The sequence below is a fragment of the Vanellus vanellus genome, assembly GCF_965231255.1.
Source record: "Vanellus vanellus genome assembly, chromosome: 11".
Classification (NCBI taxonomy): domain Eukaryota; kingdom Metazoa; phylum Chordata; class Aves; order Charadriiformes; family Charadriidae; genus Vanellus; species Vanellus vanellus.
The window spans coordinates 20,992,705-21,011,771 of record NC_138916.1 but is presented as its reverse complement, the minus strand read 5'-3'; the positions used below and the strand labels follow the sequence as shown (position 1 = coordinate 21,011,771).

Genomic DNA, 19,067 nt, shown 5'->3' with positions numbered 1-19,067 from the left:
TTCCAGGTAACACAATATTTTCTACTGTGATGATGAATTATTCTGTAACTAGTTTACAAGTTACTCCCAATCTTAATTCTAGTAAAATTGAAGAAAACAGCAATATCAAGGGAAGCAACACTGTTACTACAATTCTATGATTTCTAATTATGCAATGCCAAGAAATATGCTTATTTGTTTGCTATTAAACCATCTAATCAGATTCACTTATACTTTTAAGTTGTTTTATGCCACTTGGGAACATCATGAAACACTCATTCTGTCCAATTAGAACTGCTGTGGGGAAATAAATCCATTACAGACCATCACAAAGCAGCATCTGCCTACTGGGGAAAGGGGAAAGAAAGAGTTATAAAAATCACCATCAATTATGGAAAAAAAAAGTTTTCAAGAAATTATTCCTTTCACAAGGTTTCAGTTAAAGATGTAAGAGTATCAATGTATTTGACATCAAGTTGAATCAAACACAGGTCAGATGCTAAGGCTAGCTTTTCTTAAAGGACAATATTTTTACTAAACGTCCTCTTAAGTGTCTCAAAAAGGCACTTAATCTACTACTATGCAGTTAATGTTCTGAGACCTTTTAAATAAAGGCGCTATTTTTGGATCTAGCCTTTCAATCTGAGCTTCAGTGTTGAAGGGAACACCTCTTTCTATGGCCATATTCACACCCCCATATTACAATTCAAAGTATATACCTCTGTGACAGGTGAGTGACCTACACGCCCTACATGTTTAACAGACAAGAGTGAGAATACTTTTGCAAGATAGGTATGAAGTAAAACACAAGAAACAATCAAACCTGTTTTATGGGTTTCTATAATTTAACTAGTTGTACATCAAGTTTTTGGAAGACGGATGGGAAAGTTCTATGTATACATACCTCAAGGCATTTTTTCCAGAGATCAGTATCTCATACATACTTCTTTTTTGAATACTATCCATAATACAAAATATATACTATCCTTCCCACCACCACATAAATAGTCTTGGAGGGATGCAGACAGATATACTAACAACCTTACGTACACAGCATGCTGACGATAACTGTATTATTAAAACAGTATATGCATACTTTGCTCTTCCACCACAAATGTTTGCAAAGGTACTGTGGGCCTGAGATTCCTCTCCAGCTATAAAACAGTATCCACTTCCATCAAAAAGAAAAAAAAAAAAAGAAATCTGTTTTAACATGTGCCCCCTCCCCCCAAAAATGCACTGTGAACATGATTTCTGAAAACCTGGATTGTTAACACTTAGCCACAGCAGGAATAGAGGTAACAAACAGAAGACCTAGAAAGAGGAGAATATGGAATGTCAGGCATATTATGATAACCGGTGTTCCACCTAAGTTCCTGTGCAGTGTTTCTAACGTAGAAACTTCTCAGCGTTTAAAGACAACTAATCACACAGAGCCTCTTGTGAGACTTAAATATTCCGTGTTCAGACGAAAAGTAAGTACTTACCATAACTTTCTATTCAACCCTTTTAAAGCACGTTTGGCGAAAAGCTCCATTAAGATACAGCACTATCGCTGAAACAATTTTATGTAAGAGCCCTTTAACACATTCAAGGTTCAACTAGGGTAAGCAGATCTTTTTACCTACTTATTATTTAACAATTACAATACATTAGTGAGACGAGATGCCAAAAAATCTGACAGACTTTACCTTAATGCATCTTCTATTAGTATTTTCTTTTCAGTTATCAATTCAACAAGTTGACCAAGTACAAAAGAAGGTTTTAATGGGCTGTAGTTTTCCCAAATGCAGGTGGAAATTTTACTATCCACATATAATACAATACAGACACTTCTTAAAAACAGTTCCTGTGTAAGTCTCCTAGCAGTTCTGTCACTTTATACATACCTTCTTTCCGAACGCTTGGGATTTATTTATCTTATCTTGGGTGAGACATTAGGAATTACTTTGTCTGAATTCCTCTGGGGATTTGGGGAAACTGTGGGGTTTTTAAATGGTTGTTTTTCTTCTTCTGTTACCTCAATTATAACACACTTAAGAGATTATTACCTGAGTATGAGCAGGTATAGACAGGTACTACTGTTTAGTTTTTTGTCAGGGAAGAGACATCACAAACCAGATGCATGTGTGCTATATTACTTTGAGAAGTCATTAAATGAAGACTGAAGGCTTCGTTCCACCAAGGACCCGTATGATCCTGGGCAAGGGATCTTAACTTCTCCACTGAAATGTTTTCTTTCTCACCCCTTGTAAGAGGGTGAGATTTTTCACTTGTGAGATTGTCAGCTAGCATCAACTACTCACTCTGCATTTAGTGCTTAGCCCAAACCCCGCTATGACTAGAGTCCAAGCCTTATGTTAATGCACATAGATTATTACAAACTCAGTTTTCCTTTAAGAACTCGGAAAGTAGAATATTAGTTCTGCAAATTTATCTTTTTTCCTTGCCATTTAGTGTGCCATTTAGGACCACACTAAAACCAAAAATATGTATTTTTATTCCAGGCCAACAGCTTCCTCGGCACTATTTTAATGTTACTTAGCAAAAAATAGCAAGGAGGAGAGAGCAAAGGCAGCAAGACTGAGCTCCTTTGATATCTAATTTACTGTACTTTATTCTCTTCAGCTTAATGAAGATAAATGTCCTACAGCTCATTCAAGCAGATAAGACTGCTTAATTAATAATACAATGACAGTCTCATGACAATTGTAATCCCCCAGAGTAATGGTCTATATATTCTATTTGGAGCTCACATACAATCCCATCAGAAATAAGATGCTTCTGATAAAACAATAGCTTTTCTTCCCACATAAGTTACATGAACTTGCTCTGTAGGCAAAGCTCTATCCCATTCTACTCATTTTCAAACAAAAAAATAATCATACTAAACATCTAAACAGGACATCATATGCAAGTTCATAAGTGAACCTACTAACCAGCTACGTATGCCATAGAAAAACTGATGAACTATACTTTTCATTTGGCAAAACAAACCCTAAATGCTGTCCTTATCTGGGTCAATGAAAAAAAAAAATCTCAGAAATAAATTAATACCTAATAAGTATCCTATGCATCAGGGCATTTTTGTATGTTAGAACTCTATATACTAGCTACTGAAACCACAGGACACTAGTGGGGTTAAAGAACACCATCAATACTTCTACATGTAAAAACTTTGGCTGCACTAACAAAAGGTACGTAATCTCTGTAAAACCTTCTAAAAACAAGACACAATATGTTATAATCTCTGAGTTTCCACAGAAAAAGGATAAGACAAGCCTAATTTCATTTTTAAGTTAGAGCTCAAAGCCTCTTCCTGGTCACTAAAAAGCCCTAAAAAGTGCTAGCCAAAAAAAAAAAAAAAAAAAAAAAAAAAAGGCAAAACCACCCTTATAATTTAATCTCCACATTTTGCTTCAGCAACAGCAATGGTACAAGTGGGCTAAAAATTGATACAAATGCACTAATTCTCCTCCTCTCCATTGTTCCAATCTGAACAAAGACATGGAGATTCAAAAAAAAAAAAAAAAAGCCACTCCCTCTGAAAAATACCCACTACACCAAAGTTAGGGTATAGTATGACAATATTTGTATTTCAAGCAGAACAAAAGTAAGTTTGTCCAATTTACTCCAAATAAGTTAGGGATGGGGAGGGACGACACACACAACAATTTCCACCTCTTCAATGTGCCTGAAGTTCTAGAGTAAGATTTGAAAGAACTAAAGTTATTAATTCATCTACTTTTACTATGTGTACTTAAGACATTTATCTACATCAAACATAAAGTGACTGTGCAATTAAAGCTGTTCAAACACAATACTTGGCTTTCTCCCAAACTCCAATAATAGTTTTCTTGCTATATATAGTCTTCTCAGAGTTTACATTGCTTTAAAGTGATACAAGGAGAAAAACAATCCTGATTTCACAAACAAAACAATGGGCTCCCAGCTGATATGTCAGCAGTAAGACTGTCTCATGGAATTCTGACACTACCCCAACACCAAGCTGGTGTTCAGGAGAAGTTAAAAAAGAAAATCAAACACTAAGAAGGGAATAGAGAACGGACAGCAGTACAGCACTATGTAAGTCCATGTTTTGCATGCATCTTGAACACTGTGCAGTTCTGTGTCCCTTTGCCACCAAAGATAACGCAGCAATACTCAAGAAGGTTTAGGGAAAAGTAGCGAGAATAGTCAAAGGTGTGGAATATACTCTGTATTAAAACAACTAAGCAAGCTAGGGTGCTTCAGCCTTAAAGAGTTATTTTAAGAGAAAAATAAGAACACATTGCAGAGGTCCACAGAATAACAAGCAAGATGGATAGACTAGATAGGGAGTGACTGCTGCCTCTTCCATACAAGAGCTAAATAACTAGCAGAACCATAACTAAGCATAAAAGGTGTTTCTTGAAACAACAGGTAGTAGACCTATAGGAAATCCTAGCCAAACGATGTTGTAAATGCTGCAATTTTATAACGGCTCAAAGCATAACTGAACAAGTTTACTGGCAGGAGGTGGGGAAAACAAAAAACAACAACAAAAAAATCTATTAATGGTTACTAAATATACGGAAACCACATCCAGCTCAGGAAATCCCTGAGCTAAGAATAGTTCGAAGCTGGAAGAGGATTACAGAGTAGTGTAACGTGCATCTCTACCCTACATTTATATGCTTATGGCCATAATTGGACAAAAGACACTGGCCTAGCAGCATCTTTGGTCGGACCCACTATGACTATTCTTAAAGAGCCTAAGTCATTCCTACAATACTTTTCTTTAAAAACGGTAGCTTCCAGACACCCCACTATACATTTCAATATCCAATTAAAATTTTACTTTACATCTCATGTAGCAATTTCGAAGTTGAAAGGAAACACTACTTCTGCACAGTCATCAATTTCTGGTATTTTTCAAATTCACAGGACACCTCTTTATTAGGGCAAGGGCAGCCAAGTAAGCAGCTTTCCCTAAAACCACTTTTGAGTACTCTTCCCTTTTGACTGGCAATTTTTAAAGACTGTTGTAAACAGCTCTCACAAGGAATATCAATCAATGCTTTTAAATAAAGTCATGCTAACAAAATTCATTATTATAGTCAAACCCACTTCAGATCATTGTCCACAGTTATGTCAAACCCATTTGTCAGAGGCTGCAGCAAATACTTCTACTACATCCTTTCTGAATTTCTGATCATTTTCTCTGTCTTCATTACTCAGTGTTCCTAGAGGCTATCAGATCCTCCAGTCTACTGGAAGCACACACTAGGCTACCATTTAAACAGGAATAGTAGTTTTACAGTGAATTTGATTTACAGTAGTAATTCATATTACTTATAAATACATTTTCCCTCAAACAGCAGTAAAACCATTGAGACTTATTTGTTATTTGTATTCTGGTAATGCCATCTGTAGATACATGAAGACAAAGCTTGGCTTTAGAAAAGTGAATAAGGATTAATGTATTCAAAGTTTCCGTTTGTTTTTAGGATTACGGATGAACTTGTTCATGCAGACTCCTTGTTTCTCACCTGTCTGTTCCTTTCATCCATTATTCTTGTGATCTGTATTTTCTTTCTCCCCATTTTCAGCCTCTTCTTTCCTTTGCTTTGCAGTCCAGAAATACACTAATCCAAGAAATGTCACTCTTCAGTATTCTAACACATGATACGGTTTCCTTTTACTTTGTCTTAAAGCTTGTGAAAAGGTTCCTATTTCTTCTAGAGTGCCTAAAAAATAAAATTGTGAAAAAATTAATTTACAAATTACTAAAGAGGAAGCATCATTAAACTCTGTATAGCCATAAAACACGTGCATGCATAAAATAATTTCAGTGAAGAACCAAGTATTTTCATTAGTAAAATATTATACTACATACTTTGTTCCAATTAAACAAACTCCAACTAGTTTGCTAGATTCTACCTGCAAACTACAGATTTAAAATGATGAATAATTTTGTGGGCCTTAAAAATTTATAGTTCTCAAAGGGGATGGGGTTTATCACTCTAAACGTTCAGGCTTGAGTTATCCGAGGTTTCAAAAATTTACCCACAAAGATTTGGTAAACCCCATTCATTATTTTAGGAAACCTTCTAGAGAAACCACTTTGTATTTCCTCTTTCTCTTGTAAAATTATCATCACAATAACAAAACAAAGCCATGACAGTATCAAGCTTCTGTTCCTAAACTAAATTATATCTCATTTCATAAAACAGTATTTGGAGTTTCATTGGGAAGCAGGAAGGAGAAGGAAAGAGGGAATATCTTTACTTTAAAAGGATAAAAAAGACTGAAAATATTTCACAACAGAACTATTTCACAGCTACTAACTATTCATTGGTGTCTTAAGACATTCACACAGTTACCCTCTCTATAATAACATGCAAGTTACACGTTTGCCAATAACCAATTACCAGTCCAGCACTTGTTTCGTTTTGTTCAATTGTTTAGAATGATAAAGATGCATGCAACTTGAAAAGCCTGCATGCCATCATAATATTTTAATCTGGCAGTAATACACGAAACTGACTCATAACACACTGACAACAAGCTTTAAATGCATTTTCGGTTAAAAAAAATTGCTAAGCCATATTCCAAACATACGGCTTGAACTGCAGGTTAACATTAATTCAACAAAATTAGAGAAAGATTGAAAATAAATAGCTTCTAGAACATCAACTATATACTAGAATGTATAAACATGTAAGAGGTACATGTTATTCTATTACCTATTCATTAAAATAAAAAACCAGCCACAATATTAGCTTATAACCTCTCTAACTTCCCAAGCCAAAACGTCTTTAGAAATCAAGCCTTACATATTTTAATATGGGTGTCACAATGCCATATCCTTGAGGCCACGTGCGGAAAGTGGTGCAACCACATCACCAACAGACAGTTAATAAGTAGAGACAGCAAGAGGCGATTAGTCACAGGCTACACTTCACAATACATTCAGTTTACACTGAGGAAACAACCACGACATTCTGATGCAGCTTAGGAGAAAAAAAGAGGTGGAGGAACATCACGAAATGAAGCGATGTCATTTTATATTTACCTGACATCAACAAAGGACTGCTTTGGTAAAACACCATAAAACACCCAACAGTGTTTAGAAATACTATTCCATGGAATTTAAGATCAAATCACCACTAAGATTATGTGATGTCCACTGATCAAAAGGATATGCACTAGGTATTGTTTACACATCAAAACACTTAAAAGGATGCATTAGCATTACATTCCTTTTACTTTCTTCAAGAAAAAAAAATTCTTTCAAGGCGCTGCTACAAAGGTATTAATAGCTACGTAAGGTCAGATGAACAAGACTCTACACAACCAACAGCACACAGCAAATATTTCACACAGACAACAGCTTTCATACAAATTTATACTGTCTTTGTTAAAAAAAAAAACCCAAAACACCAAGAATATACACTGGACTCTAAGCTTCAATTCATAAAACATTCAGTCTTAAGTCAGATGCCTCACTCTCTTAAAATTAAAAAAAATTTTAAAAATCTCAGCTCACGCTATGGTCACACATTAAATTTAGTTCCACAAAAATGTGGTTGCATTCCTTGAACATGCCTAACAAGAGTCTCTATAAGCAGCTCTTAAAATTTGTTTTCTCCTTCATGTGTGGCTTCATTTTTTCAAATGTACCATAAATTATTGAAACAGTTCTCTGAATACAGAATTACCAGATTCCTTCCTCTGCTTTTTAAAAGCACTCACCATCATAACTAGTACATATAAACAGTGACCACATGTGAGACCTAAGACCCACCTGGACCAGCACGTAATCCGTGGCTGTTAGCAAATATCACTAGGATGGTAAAGGAGGGACATAGGAATAGAATAAGCATATATCACTTAAAAGCAATATTTATAAAATAATTTCTCCAGATATTCAGTAATTTTTGAACCAGAAAATTCTGGAGTCACACATGGGAGTCTTTGTTTTAAAGCTGTTCATCAGTTCTTCTTCCATGAATATTACTTTTGAATCTGTGTAAGTTTTAGCACCTAGAAGCAAGGAATTCCACAGCTTAGTTATGCATCAGAGTAGGAAACACATTCTTTCATTTAGGCCTGATGTTGCTAATTATATTTGGTTATATTACTATATTAATTATATATTATTATATTAAAAATCCACATTTTTTTAATTATAAAAGGCAGTAAACAAACACCGATCTTCAGCTGTCATGTTAGTCCTGATTTTCATGCCTATATCATATCTTCCTTCAGTTACCTTTACTCAAAACTAAAGAATCCCACTACAATCAACCACTTCTAACACAAAAGCCATTCTCTGGACAGCCATCCTGTCCTCCTCCTCTACACTTTATAGTTATGCACTGTTCTTTCTGAAATAGAGGGGGACACAGTGTGTACAATATATAACATATGAGGTATATAAAATTTTATTATAATCTGCCATAAAATTATACAGAGGCATAACAAAATTTTGCAACCTACTGCATTAGACATACACCTAGGCAAATTTACTCGTTCCCAAAGTTTTCCTAGGGAATCAGACCAGTGCTCCAGAACACAATTTTAAAACCACTTTGTGTGACCACATGCTTTCTTCATACAGGCCTGTCTCATTCATTCAGCTCTTCCAACTTCTGCAACAGGTACTCAAAAAAGCAAGTCCATGCAATGAATAAAATAAGGAGCTCATGGGAGAACAGGGTAGAGAGGAACAGAAACATGATGTGAGATTATGCAATATATATAGTTAAGGAACAAAACAAAAAAGATGCACAAACGTTTTCCATGAGCTAATGGAAGAAACAATAGCAGGGAAACACTATTATCCGCTTCCTGTACCATCACACAAAGGAAAATGGGAAAACTGACAGCAATTTTCAGCAACATTTTATTACAGTTTTGGGGTGTTATTTCAGGTCTTTTAAAATTAGCATGTTCTATTAGACATAAATGCATCAACCCAATTCCCACTTAAAACTTCTGTTTCACCCCCTTTAATCAGCCCACTGTTGCTTCATCTCAGGTCTGCTACTTTCTTCAACCTCAAGCATTTTTCTCACTTAGCAAATTTCAAATTCGCATTTGCTTGTCTGTCCCCATCTGGGTCCAGCCAGTGACAGCCTCTCTTCCCTCTCCACAGGTTGCTATGGACACAAGAAACCTGGCTTTGAAACACACTTGCCAAAGGCAACCCAGCTCTGAAATACAGCATCCCTTTCATTTTGAAGTCACATACAAGATGATTTTCAAAGCTAAGAATGGAAACATAAGTTTGGCATAAGCTTAGGGTAGAAAGGATCTTGACACTAACTGCAAAATCAAAGTTGTGCAGTAAAAAGCCACGTTTTATGCACGCTCAGAACATCCAAATGGGAAGTTACCAATGACAAATGCACATTATATTTCTCAAGGGAGCAATGACTTTTCCCTTTTCTAATCCTTGATCATGTCAGAGTTGCAGTTTTATTTTCCTCCCTGACTAGGAACAAAACTATATAAGACATAAGACTGCATTCACTATATGGTTACATCAAAAATATAATTAGCAAACTTTTAGTTTTGCTAAATCTTAACTGCATTGCAAACATACTTAGGAAAAATTCGTAAGTAACAAAGACATTTTGTCTAGATCATCAAGAAACTCTTGCCCAAAAAAAGGAAAATTAGCAGACATAAATCAAGATCAACGCACATTTATTTTTGAAAAATAGAAAAAAGTGAAACTAATGTTAAATAATCTTGCCGAAGGTAAAGTTCTACTTCCTTAAGTAATAGGATCAAATTACAGCCACCAACACTGCTTTATATTACTTTCATAGGCACATAGAATCACGGAATCATGGAGTTTTCAGAGTTGGAAGGGACCTCTAGAGATCATCTAGTCCCACTCCCCTGCCAAAGCAGGATTGCCCAGAGCACATTACTCAGGACTGCATCCAGGCGGGTCTTGAAAATCTCCAGAGAAGGGGACTCCACAACCTCCCTGGGCAGCCTGTGCCAGTGCTCTGGCACCCTCACCATAAAGAAGTTTTTCCGTGTATTTGAACGGAACTTCCTATGTTCTAACTTGTGCCCATTGCCCCTTGTCCTGTCACTGGGACAGGAAGTAAAATCTTTTCTTTTTAAATCCTTTTTAAAAAAATAAAAAATTCAGGCATCTATTAAAGAAAACAATAAAAGTAAGCAGAGAAAAAGAAGGGGGGGAGGGGGGAGGTGTGGTTCATAACCCACAGGCTGAACAACCCAGGGTTGTTCAGCCTGGAGAAGAGAAGGCCTTAGAGCAGCCTTCCAGTATGTGAAGGGCGCCTACAAGAAAGCTGGAGGGGGACTTTTTACAAAGGCACGTAGTGATAGGACAAGGGCGAATGGCTTCAAACTGGAGGAGAGTAGATTTAGATTAGGTAACAGGAAGAAATTTTTCACTACGAGAGCAGTGAGGCGCTGGAACAGGTTGCCCAGAGAAGTCACGGATGCCCCATCCCTGGAAGTGCGGTTGGACGGGGCTTTGAGCAACCTGGTCTAGTGGAAGGTGCCCCTGCCCACAGCAGGAGGGGTGGAACTAGATGATCTTTAAGGGCCCTTTCAACCTAAACCATTCTATGATTCTATGAAAAGCTTTAAACAGAAAATGTCAGCTTGCAATAATAGTGAGAAAAATGTTATTTGCAGCCATCCAAGTAAAAGCCTCTATTATTGTATAAAAGTAAACTTTGTTACAAATTTTCTGGATTTATTCCCTTCCTCAACACATGTGAAAATGCCACACTAAATAGTGAAAGACAACAGAATCATATGCAAAAATATACCCTTCATGACTGTGCATTTTCAGCAACTCAGATCAGTTTGATGTCAAAGTTTCTTACAGTTTCATAAATAGCGAGAGCGATACAAACTTAAAAGCAAGGAAACTGCATTTGACCTATTTAAAAAGATATTTTTTTTTCAAGCGTTCAGTGGAAAAAAGTTATATCCGTGCAGAGCTCCACACGGTCCTGAAGCCTTCTGGCAGAACAGGTTAGGAAAAATTGTGTCAGAATTATACTCATTCCATTTATTTTCCTTCTACTTCCTTCTGCCTCTGTTTTCTTGGAACTTCATTTCACCATCATGGTTACAGGTTACATTTGACAGTAACCACCTCATCACAGCTCATTTACTGCAATGCACACAAAGAAATGAGTGCCATGACGTCAGATAATTTGCATTACAACTCTCAAAAGCCACAGCTGCATGAAAACACAGATCTGTATAGGCGAATCTTACACTGATAAGCCTTAGGTAAGGTTTACTAAATAGCAGACAATTTTGACTAAGTCAAGGTTAAAAAGTCTTTTTCTAGTCTTAAAAGAGCCTGTGCAGATATTTTTGTAGATTTGGCCCCTAAGCATGAACTGATGAGCACAGACTGCACAAATCACAGCTGAACTGCACATTCACTGGCGAGTCTAACACGTTTGCATGCTTACCAAGGATGTGACCAGAATATAAATAGTCATATACATATCAAGATGGAGACAAGGCTTATTACCAGGTGTTTTACATTAACAAGGCAGATAACAGAGTATCTCATTTTTCCACAGCACCTGTAAACATGTAAGGGTCCTTCCTCCCTGCCCCATAGCACTAAGCAGAAATAGCAAGAAAAACTTAAGAATCAAATAATGTCTTCACCAAAACGATCAAAAGGTTAAAGGGCTGTATGGACATGGGTTAAACACGATTCTCAGACTCTATTTCACTGTCCAGAAGTGAGGGAACATTTTCTACTTCACAGCCTCAAAGAGAATGCAAACCCATATAAAGTAAGTATACAACTCCAGACACCTTTTCCTAAATCCCAAATCATACAAAATATATTCCCTCAGATTTGGATCTGCACTGAAACATGTGGAGAGCCATGGGGTGTTATTACTGTGCTCTAGACATTCTACCAGCCCTGCTCCAAAATTCATTGCTACCACTTTGAAGCTAGATTTTAAAATTAAGATTTCAAGCAAAGGGACTCTTATCTACCTATGAGTTGGCACTTAACAGAGAACACACTCAGAATCTTGCTGGAGGTTTTGCAGAGGTGTGCAAAAACATTAACCAAAACGTTTCACAGCCTACCCCTTCAAAACAAGGCTACATGGTGCAATTTATCTCACACTTCTTGCTGTACCACAATATTAGGAGAGAAATCTTTTTTCTACCTCAGTTCAGAAGCCATTCTTCTACATCCAAGTAGAGCCTTACAGTAAATGAGCCTGGCCTCAGAATTCCAAGGTCCTCAGCTAGCAAGTGATACACAAGCATTGTTATAAAACAATAATACAACCCTTAGCCAAAATAACTTTTTTTTTTAAAAAGTGGGACAACATAAAAAACAGGAAGCCATAAACAATTCTTTATTGATATTCTTTTTTATGCATCATAAACCACTTGTTTCTTTCAGCTGGGAAGAACAACGTATGTCTTCGGTACTAGACCATTTAAGTAAACTTCACTTCTAAGAGTGCGTTTGTGGAGTTTTGCAACTAAACACAGTACCCAGTTTCCACATTAAAATAAAATCTATTTTTGAGCTTCTAAGTTACACAGCTTTTCAAATTAAGTTTTGAAGGCATATTAGAAAAGACCTCAAAGTACTTTCAAAAAATATTGTCTCACTGAACTGCAACTCCCAAATACTATTTAAATATACTGTTGCTCAAAATGGCCTTTTCTGCCATTCTTTTCCATGCAGTTAAGTCCTGCCTAAACCAAAGTTGAATCACTGTATTTTCTTGCAAACAGAACTACAGAAATTTAAGGCGTATGAAAAATGACCTAAGATTCAGATGTCTGTTTTTAAAACCAGTTCTATTACTCCTAGAATGTACTTTTTTTTTTTTTTTTTTTTTTTTTTAAAGAGAGATTTTCCCAAGCTGATGGACCAAACAGTTTTTGGGAACTATCAGCATCACCTATGACAGTACATGCACTCCTAGATAACAGGACAAATGTGGCCTTATCCAGGATCAGGGACAGCAAGGAATTCTGCTCTAGTTAGTATTTTAAATTAAATGGGTTCACATTTCAATTAAACTCAATACCCAAATATTTTTCACACTGTTACATTACTACAAACTTTTTTTCTTAGCCTACTGCTTAAGTACAAAAAAATATGTATCATCTTATTCTGAGCATTTATACTCTCTAGAAGCAAAACAGCCATTATCAAAGCACTTTTACAACACATTTTCAAGTGACATTAAATTCTGTTTTATCATTCCCATCCATAAATTTGGTCTTGATATTTTCTAAAACAATTTGTATTCTCAAAAACACATTAGAACGCAGCTGGAAAACAAGATCTGGAAACTGATAAACTAACAGTGGAAAAAGAAGACCACAGAAAGATATTGAAACTTTCAATACTGGATTAAAATCCAACTTTCGATAGAAGCAGAACCTAAAATATTAAGTAATCAAAAGATTTCTGTTGCCAGACTTCTAGAAACAGATTAAGAAAATAACTACATAACTGAGTAAGCCTGGAAAACATGCTCTGGAGAGTTTCTCAAGAAACTTGTTCCTAATTTATCATATAATTTGTCAAAAGATGGGACTCTGCTATGGTATACAAAAATAGTCACAAAGAAAGATGATTCTGGACACTTAACAAAACAAAACGCAATATTTAAAAGCTATGGCCAGAAAGAATAATTTCATAGTGAATGAACCATACCTTTTAGAACAACGTTGTCAGTTTGATCACAATTTTAAATCTTTTGTCCAGATAATCCTCCCTTTCCTCCTCTCACCCCCCCATTTACAGCTTTTGGAAAATTAGTGAACTGGATGCAGAAATCTAAACTTAAGTTTAGATATGATTGCTCCATAATGAAACAGAAGAGCATTTGCAGGTATTTAATTAGTTTAAGACTCATCACATGTTTCATAACTTTCACAATGACAAGCTCAAAGTGCAACTAAAAGCATTTAAACACAGGTTTTAAACCCACAGACCTCTGCACAACATAAGCCCCAGAAGGAAGATTTCTTTCCTGAAGTAAAATATACATATACATTATATCAAATGTTTTTCAAGATCAAAACCATCTGCCTCTAGGTTATTATGAATCTGTAAAGTCTGTGGAACTTAACTATCATGTGGCCAAAAAAAAGGCGCAGAGCCACATGTCTTCTTATGAAGACTCCTTTACACCTCAAAAGAAGGGACCCACCAGGATGTAACTTACAAGATGCTGCTAGGAACATGTCTGCTAGAGATGGCTTTAAATTATACACTGTTTCACCCACAAAAAAAAAAAAAAGCTGCTACAAAAGAGCTCTCCTCTGTATACAGAAGACAAAACAGAACGCTGTGAAACAAACTTTTCATATTTATCGGAGGGGGAGACGAGGGAATCACTGAAACCATGCTTCTATTCTCAGTGGGGAAAATAATTTCCTTCTTTTAAAGCCAATGAATGATTCAGTAAGAATCAGCGGAAAAGACATCTTCACAAGCATTGGTAATTAACTAAACAACACACATCTAAACATGTAGATAATTAAAAGGTTCATTTTAATGTTTTTCTTCATCTTACAAGATGAGAGAATAAAATACATACACTGAACTGTTCAGTTTCCAATTGGTAAATACATTAATCAGAATGGAGCTTTCTTCTGGTTTTGCAACATCTTAACACTTCAATCTTCAGGCTCACTGATGCATCTTTAGATGACAATTAAAACATGTTACATACCGCTAAGTCACAGCTTTAAGAAAAAGTATTATTATTGGGAAATCTATTTCCATAAGTCTTTCATCAGTTACCACAGTGACACTCAAGCTTTAATTACTGCTATTTTGGCTCATTACTTTTCCCATCCCAACTTAATTTTATCAATAGATCAGAGCATACAGATAATCTTATTTTGCATAACAACATGCATTTGGCAAAGGTATAGCTCATCATCTCGAAGTTCTCACAACACCTCTGACCCACTTATCACATCTATATTTATCTCTATGGAAATCAGTAGAGCAAAATCGGACTACGTACAGTGAATAAGACTGGGGACTGCAAGTGGACAGATGTTTTCACAGTTACAACAGCTGAATACTGTTCTAAAGTACTAAATTGATTTGGTCAGATTTCTATGAAATTCCAGTCAAGCTGCATCACCTGTTTTTTTTTTCCATTTATGTGGTCACTCACTGTTTTCACTATTTTATAGGTAGTTAAATTGAAAGCTTTGCTCTGATTTTTTAATACAGCCATGCCAGGCTGTGTTCACTGGGAACAGCATATTAAACATAAGCAACAATATGTCAAAGTAACCTTAAAAGTTCAGGTTCCCAACGTTTCTATTTAGACATCCTTATCTATAAGGAGTATTGTCCTCCTTTTTGCCTCTGAGAACTACACGATTTAAGGAGATTATCTTTTCTGTAGAGTACTGAAGTTTTAAAATTTACAGAAATGAAGAGAGGCAGAAAAAATATTCAGAACACAGAACATATTGTAAGGCAACATCTTCAGATTTATTACTCTTATCCTTCAAATACTCTTTTCAAAATTGTATTCAAATTTTGCAGGCTGCACTTCAGTTTCTTTGTAGCAAACGCCAAATAAGCAATTCTCCAGTTAAGTAAAACAGTGTCTGTTCTCAGTATATTAAAACTGACTGGTGTATAACTGGCACAGTTTCCCAAGGCAAGAATAGTAACCATAGCAGATTCTTCTTCGGAAGTACATATATAAAAGGCATTTCATTGCCTCTGTTTTTTAGTTTCTTCTACTGGAAAAAAAAAGAACATAAATCATGGGGTAATCTTATTTAACACTGGTTTTACCTGATGTAGAAAACTGTGCTAGCTTGGTACTTCAGCAAACTCATTTTGTGATTTGCAGCAAGACTTCCAAAATTCAGTTAAGTTCTGAACACTTATCAGTGACTAAACTTCTAGTAATTCATTTTTACTTTTTACAAAGAGGAAAACCGTCCACTCTGCCTACAAAGTACAAACTGTTGAGGTAATACAAACAACAGCCACACAACAACAGCAACTTCAACACATGTTACTGAACAAACATTACAGCAATCAAAAACATTTACAGCTGACTTCGGGAATGTAATGGGATACAAAGGCAGCCATAGCTTCCACATGGCTCTGCTTATGCCTTCTCCTACAGACAGCTTCCTCAAACCAGACTTCAAACTAAAAAATACCAGATTTTATTAAAGTTCTTAGCATGGGACAAATGTGAGCAGATGAGAGAATGGAAATATAGAAGGATTATAAACACGATTCTTCCTTGCACATTGTGCCCTTGCAAGACAGTCTTCATTTCTAAGTTTGGCTTCAGTCAACAGTGGCTTTGTGACGCAGAGCACCGCATGCTCCCATTTTGCACTTGGGAAACTCCTTCCCAAGGTTTAGCTCATTCTTAACTATTCGCTTCTTCCTGATCCCTATATATCAGCTTTTCTTCATGCTCTGCACAAGTTGCAGGCTCCAAGCTTCTTGCCTAACTCCCATTTGGGGGTTTTGTTGGTTGGTTGGTTGTTTCTTTTTTAGGGGGGTGGGGTGGTGAGGTTTTCTACCTGCTATGAGAGGTAGTCTCCACAACCATTTCTCTCCTGAGCACACTCACTTTCTTATCAAATACACACTTCCAGTCTTCCAGAGGGTTCCACAAGATACAAGCATCCTCCCTTTTAAAGGTAAGAGGACAGAAAACCAGTAAATAGAAGAGATATCACACATCAAAGAATCTATAAGAAGCTTTAAATCACTGAACAATTATCCAGAAAGCTTTCTTGATAATTTATTCAATGTCTGATTAAATGACAGCATGCAGTCATATTGTTGAAGTGCAACAATTATAAACCAGACAGACACGACAACATAATGCTTCAAACAGCCTGCATGCCTCAATAAGACAAGCAGTAAACCATAAAGACGCCTACATGTTTCTAACAAAGATTGGTGGTAAGATTATTTTTCTGTGTCTGACATAGCCTTTGTTCAAAATTCAATCTATTCTTTCAAAATTCAGATACACCACCAGTTCAAACTTCTAAAACTTTTTTTAAGTTATACTATACTTCAGAGAGATTAAAATAACATTTCAGTGAATTATTACCTTCCCTGCATCCTTTTAAGTAAATAGTTATTTTTTATTTCAGTAAAATAAAACACCATTACTGTTGGGGGGGCGGACTACAGCAGATCATAGGGCAGGTGCTTTCCAAACATGCATACAGACTGTTTCATTATAATCTAAAGGTTTCAGAATCTGAGCCAGACAAGTGGCAAATAATAACATACTAGTGAGACGAATCCACTCAGCTACATCTCAGGAGTGATATACTAGAAAAAGATTAAATACAGGTAGAATATAGGCAACATCAATAAAGTCAGGAAGATGGTGCTAGGTGCCCACAGTCAAGCCACCCGGGCTTGTGGCAAAGCATTTGTCACTGTCCCGCACAACATCCTGGTCTCTAAATTGCAAAGACATGGATTTGACAAATGTACCACTTTGTGGATAAGGAATTGGCTGGATGGTCCCACTCAAAGAGCTGAGGTGAACAGCTCGATGCACAAGTGGCACCCAGTGACGAGTGGTGTTCCTCAGCGATCAGTATTGGGACCTGCCCTGTTTAACACCTTTGTCGGAGGCATGGACAGTGGGATTGAGTGCACCCTCGGCAAGTTCGCTGACGACACCAAGCTGTGTGGAGCAGTCAACACGCTGGAGGGAAGGGATGCCCTCCAGAAGGACCCTGACAGGCTCAAGTGGGGCTGTGCAAACCTCATGAAGTTCAACAAGGCCAAGTGCAAGGACCTGTACGTGGGTCAGGGCAATCCCAAGCACAAATACAGGCTGACTGGATGTCCTGGGAGGTGGGGGAGAGCATCTGTCATTCATCTCAGTGGCCAGTCCAGCCCAAACCACAACAGCAGAGAATGGACTGAGAGCAGCCCGGAAGAGGACTCGAGGATATCAGTTGATGAGAAGCTCAACATGAGCCAGCAATATGCACTCGCAGCCCAGAAAGCCAACCGCATCCTGGGCTGCATCATAAGAAGCATGCCCAGCAGGTAAAGGGAGGTGATTCTGCCCCTCTGCTCCACTCTCGTGAGACCTCACCTGGAGTACTGCATCCTGCTCTAGAGCCCCAACATATGGGCATGGACCTGTTGGAGAGAGTCCAGAGGAGGGAGACAAAGATGATGAGAGAGGTGGAGCACCTCTCCTATGAAGACAGGCTGAGAGAGTTGGTTGGGGTTGTTCAGCCTGGAGAAGAGAAGGCTCTGGGAAGACCTTATAGCAGCCTTCCAGTACTTAAAGGGAGCCTACAGGAATGACAGAGAGGGACTCTTTATTAGGGGGTGTAGTGACAGGACATGGGGTAATGGTTTTAAACTGAAAGAGGGTAGATTTAGATTAGGTAAGAGGAAGAAATTTTTCTCTATGAGGGCGGTGAGGCACTAGAACAGGTTGCCCAGGGAAGTCGTGGACGCCACATCCTTGGAAGTGTTCGACAGGTCTTCAAGTAACCTCGTCTAGTGGAAGGTGTCCCTCCCCATGGCAAAGGGGGTTGGAACTAGATGATCTTTAAGGTCCCTTCCAACTCTAACCATCCTATGAACATGGTTTAGTTGATAAGTGGAAATTCATGATGCTACAGTAACTCCATTACTTGCTATACCTGCAAAGCAGAGCAAATGACAAAATATAATTACTATACCTTTCTTGCAGACTGTTGCAAATAGAAAATTTAAGCCATTTGACCCTAACTAACATTACTGCTTCACAGCAAAACTACACGATTCAAGTGGTGGATAGCAAGGTGGATTAAAATACCTGTTTCAATAGCTTCTGGAATGAAATACTCAATGACTAAAAATAAAAGAGAGCAGTCTGACCTGTTTGTTCCTCTTATTGTATTAAGAACAGAAATCCTCACAACTTTGAAAATATGACAATTTTCCTTCCTGTCAACAAACCCTGACAAAGCATCTTACCTGGAGAGAACCACTATAAAGGTCTGAATGAGAAGATACAGCTGACAGAAGTTTAAGTGAAGGCCCAGAAAAATTT

General features: G+C 37.1%; 1 protein-coding gene across 1 annotated transcript in view; it reads right to left on the bottom strand.

The window, feature by feature from the left end:
* MEF2A (myocyte enhancer factor 2A) overlaps window positions 1-19,067 on the bottom strand; it is a 93,088-nt gene that overhangs the window by 50,374 nt on the left and 23,647 nt on the right. Inside the window, exon 2 of the mRNA XM_082488555.1 lies at window positions 5,511-5,708. Coding sequence (XP_082344681.1) covers window positions 5,511-5,564 — 54 coding nt within the window. The 5' untranslated portion in view covers window positions 5,565-5,708. The remainder of the gene's footprint in view (window positions 1-5,510; window positions 5,709-19,067) is intronic.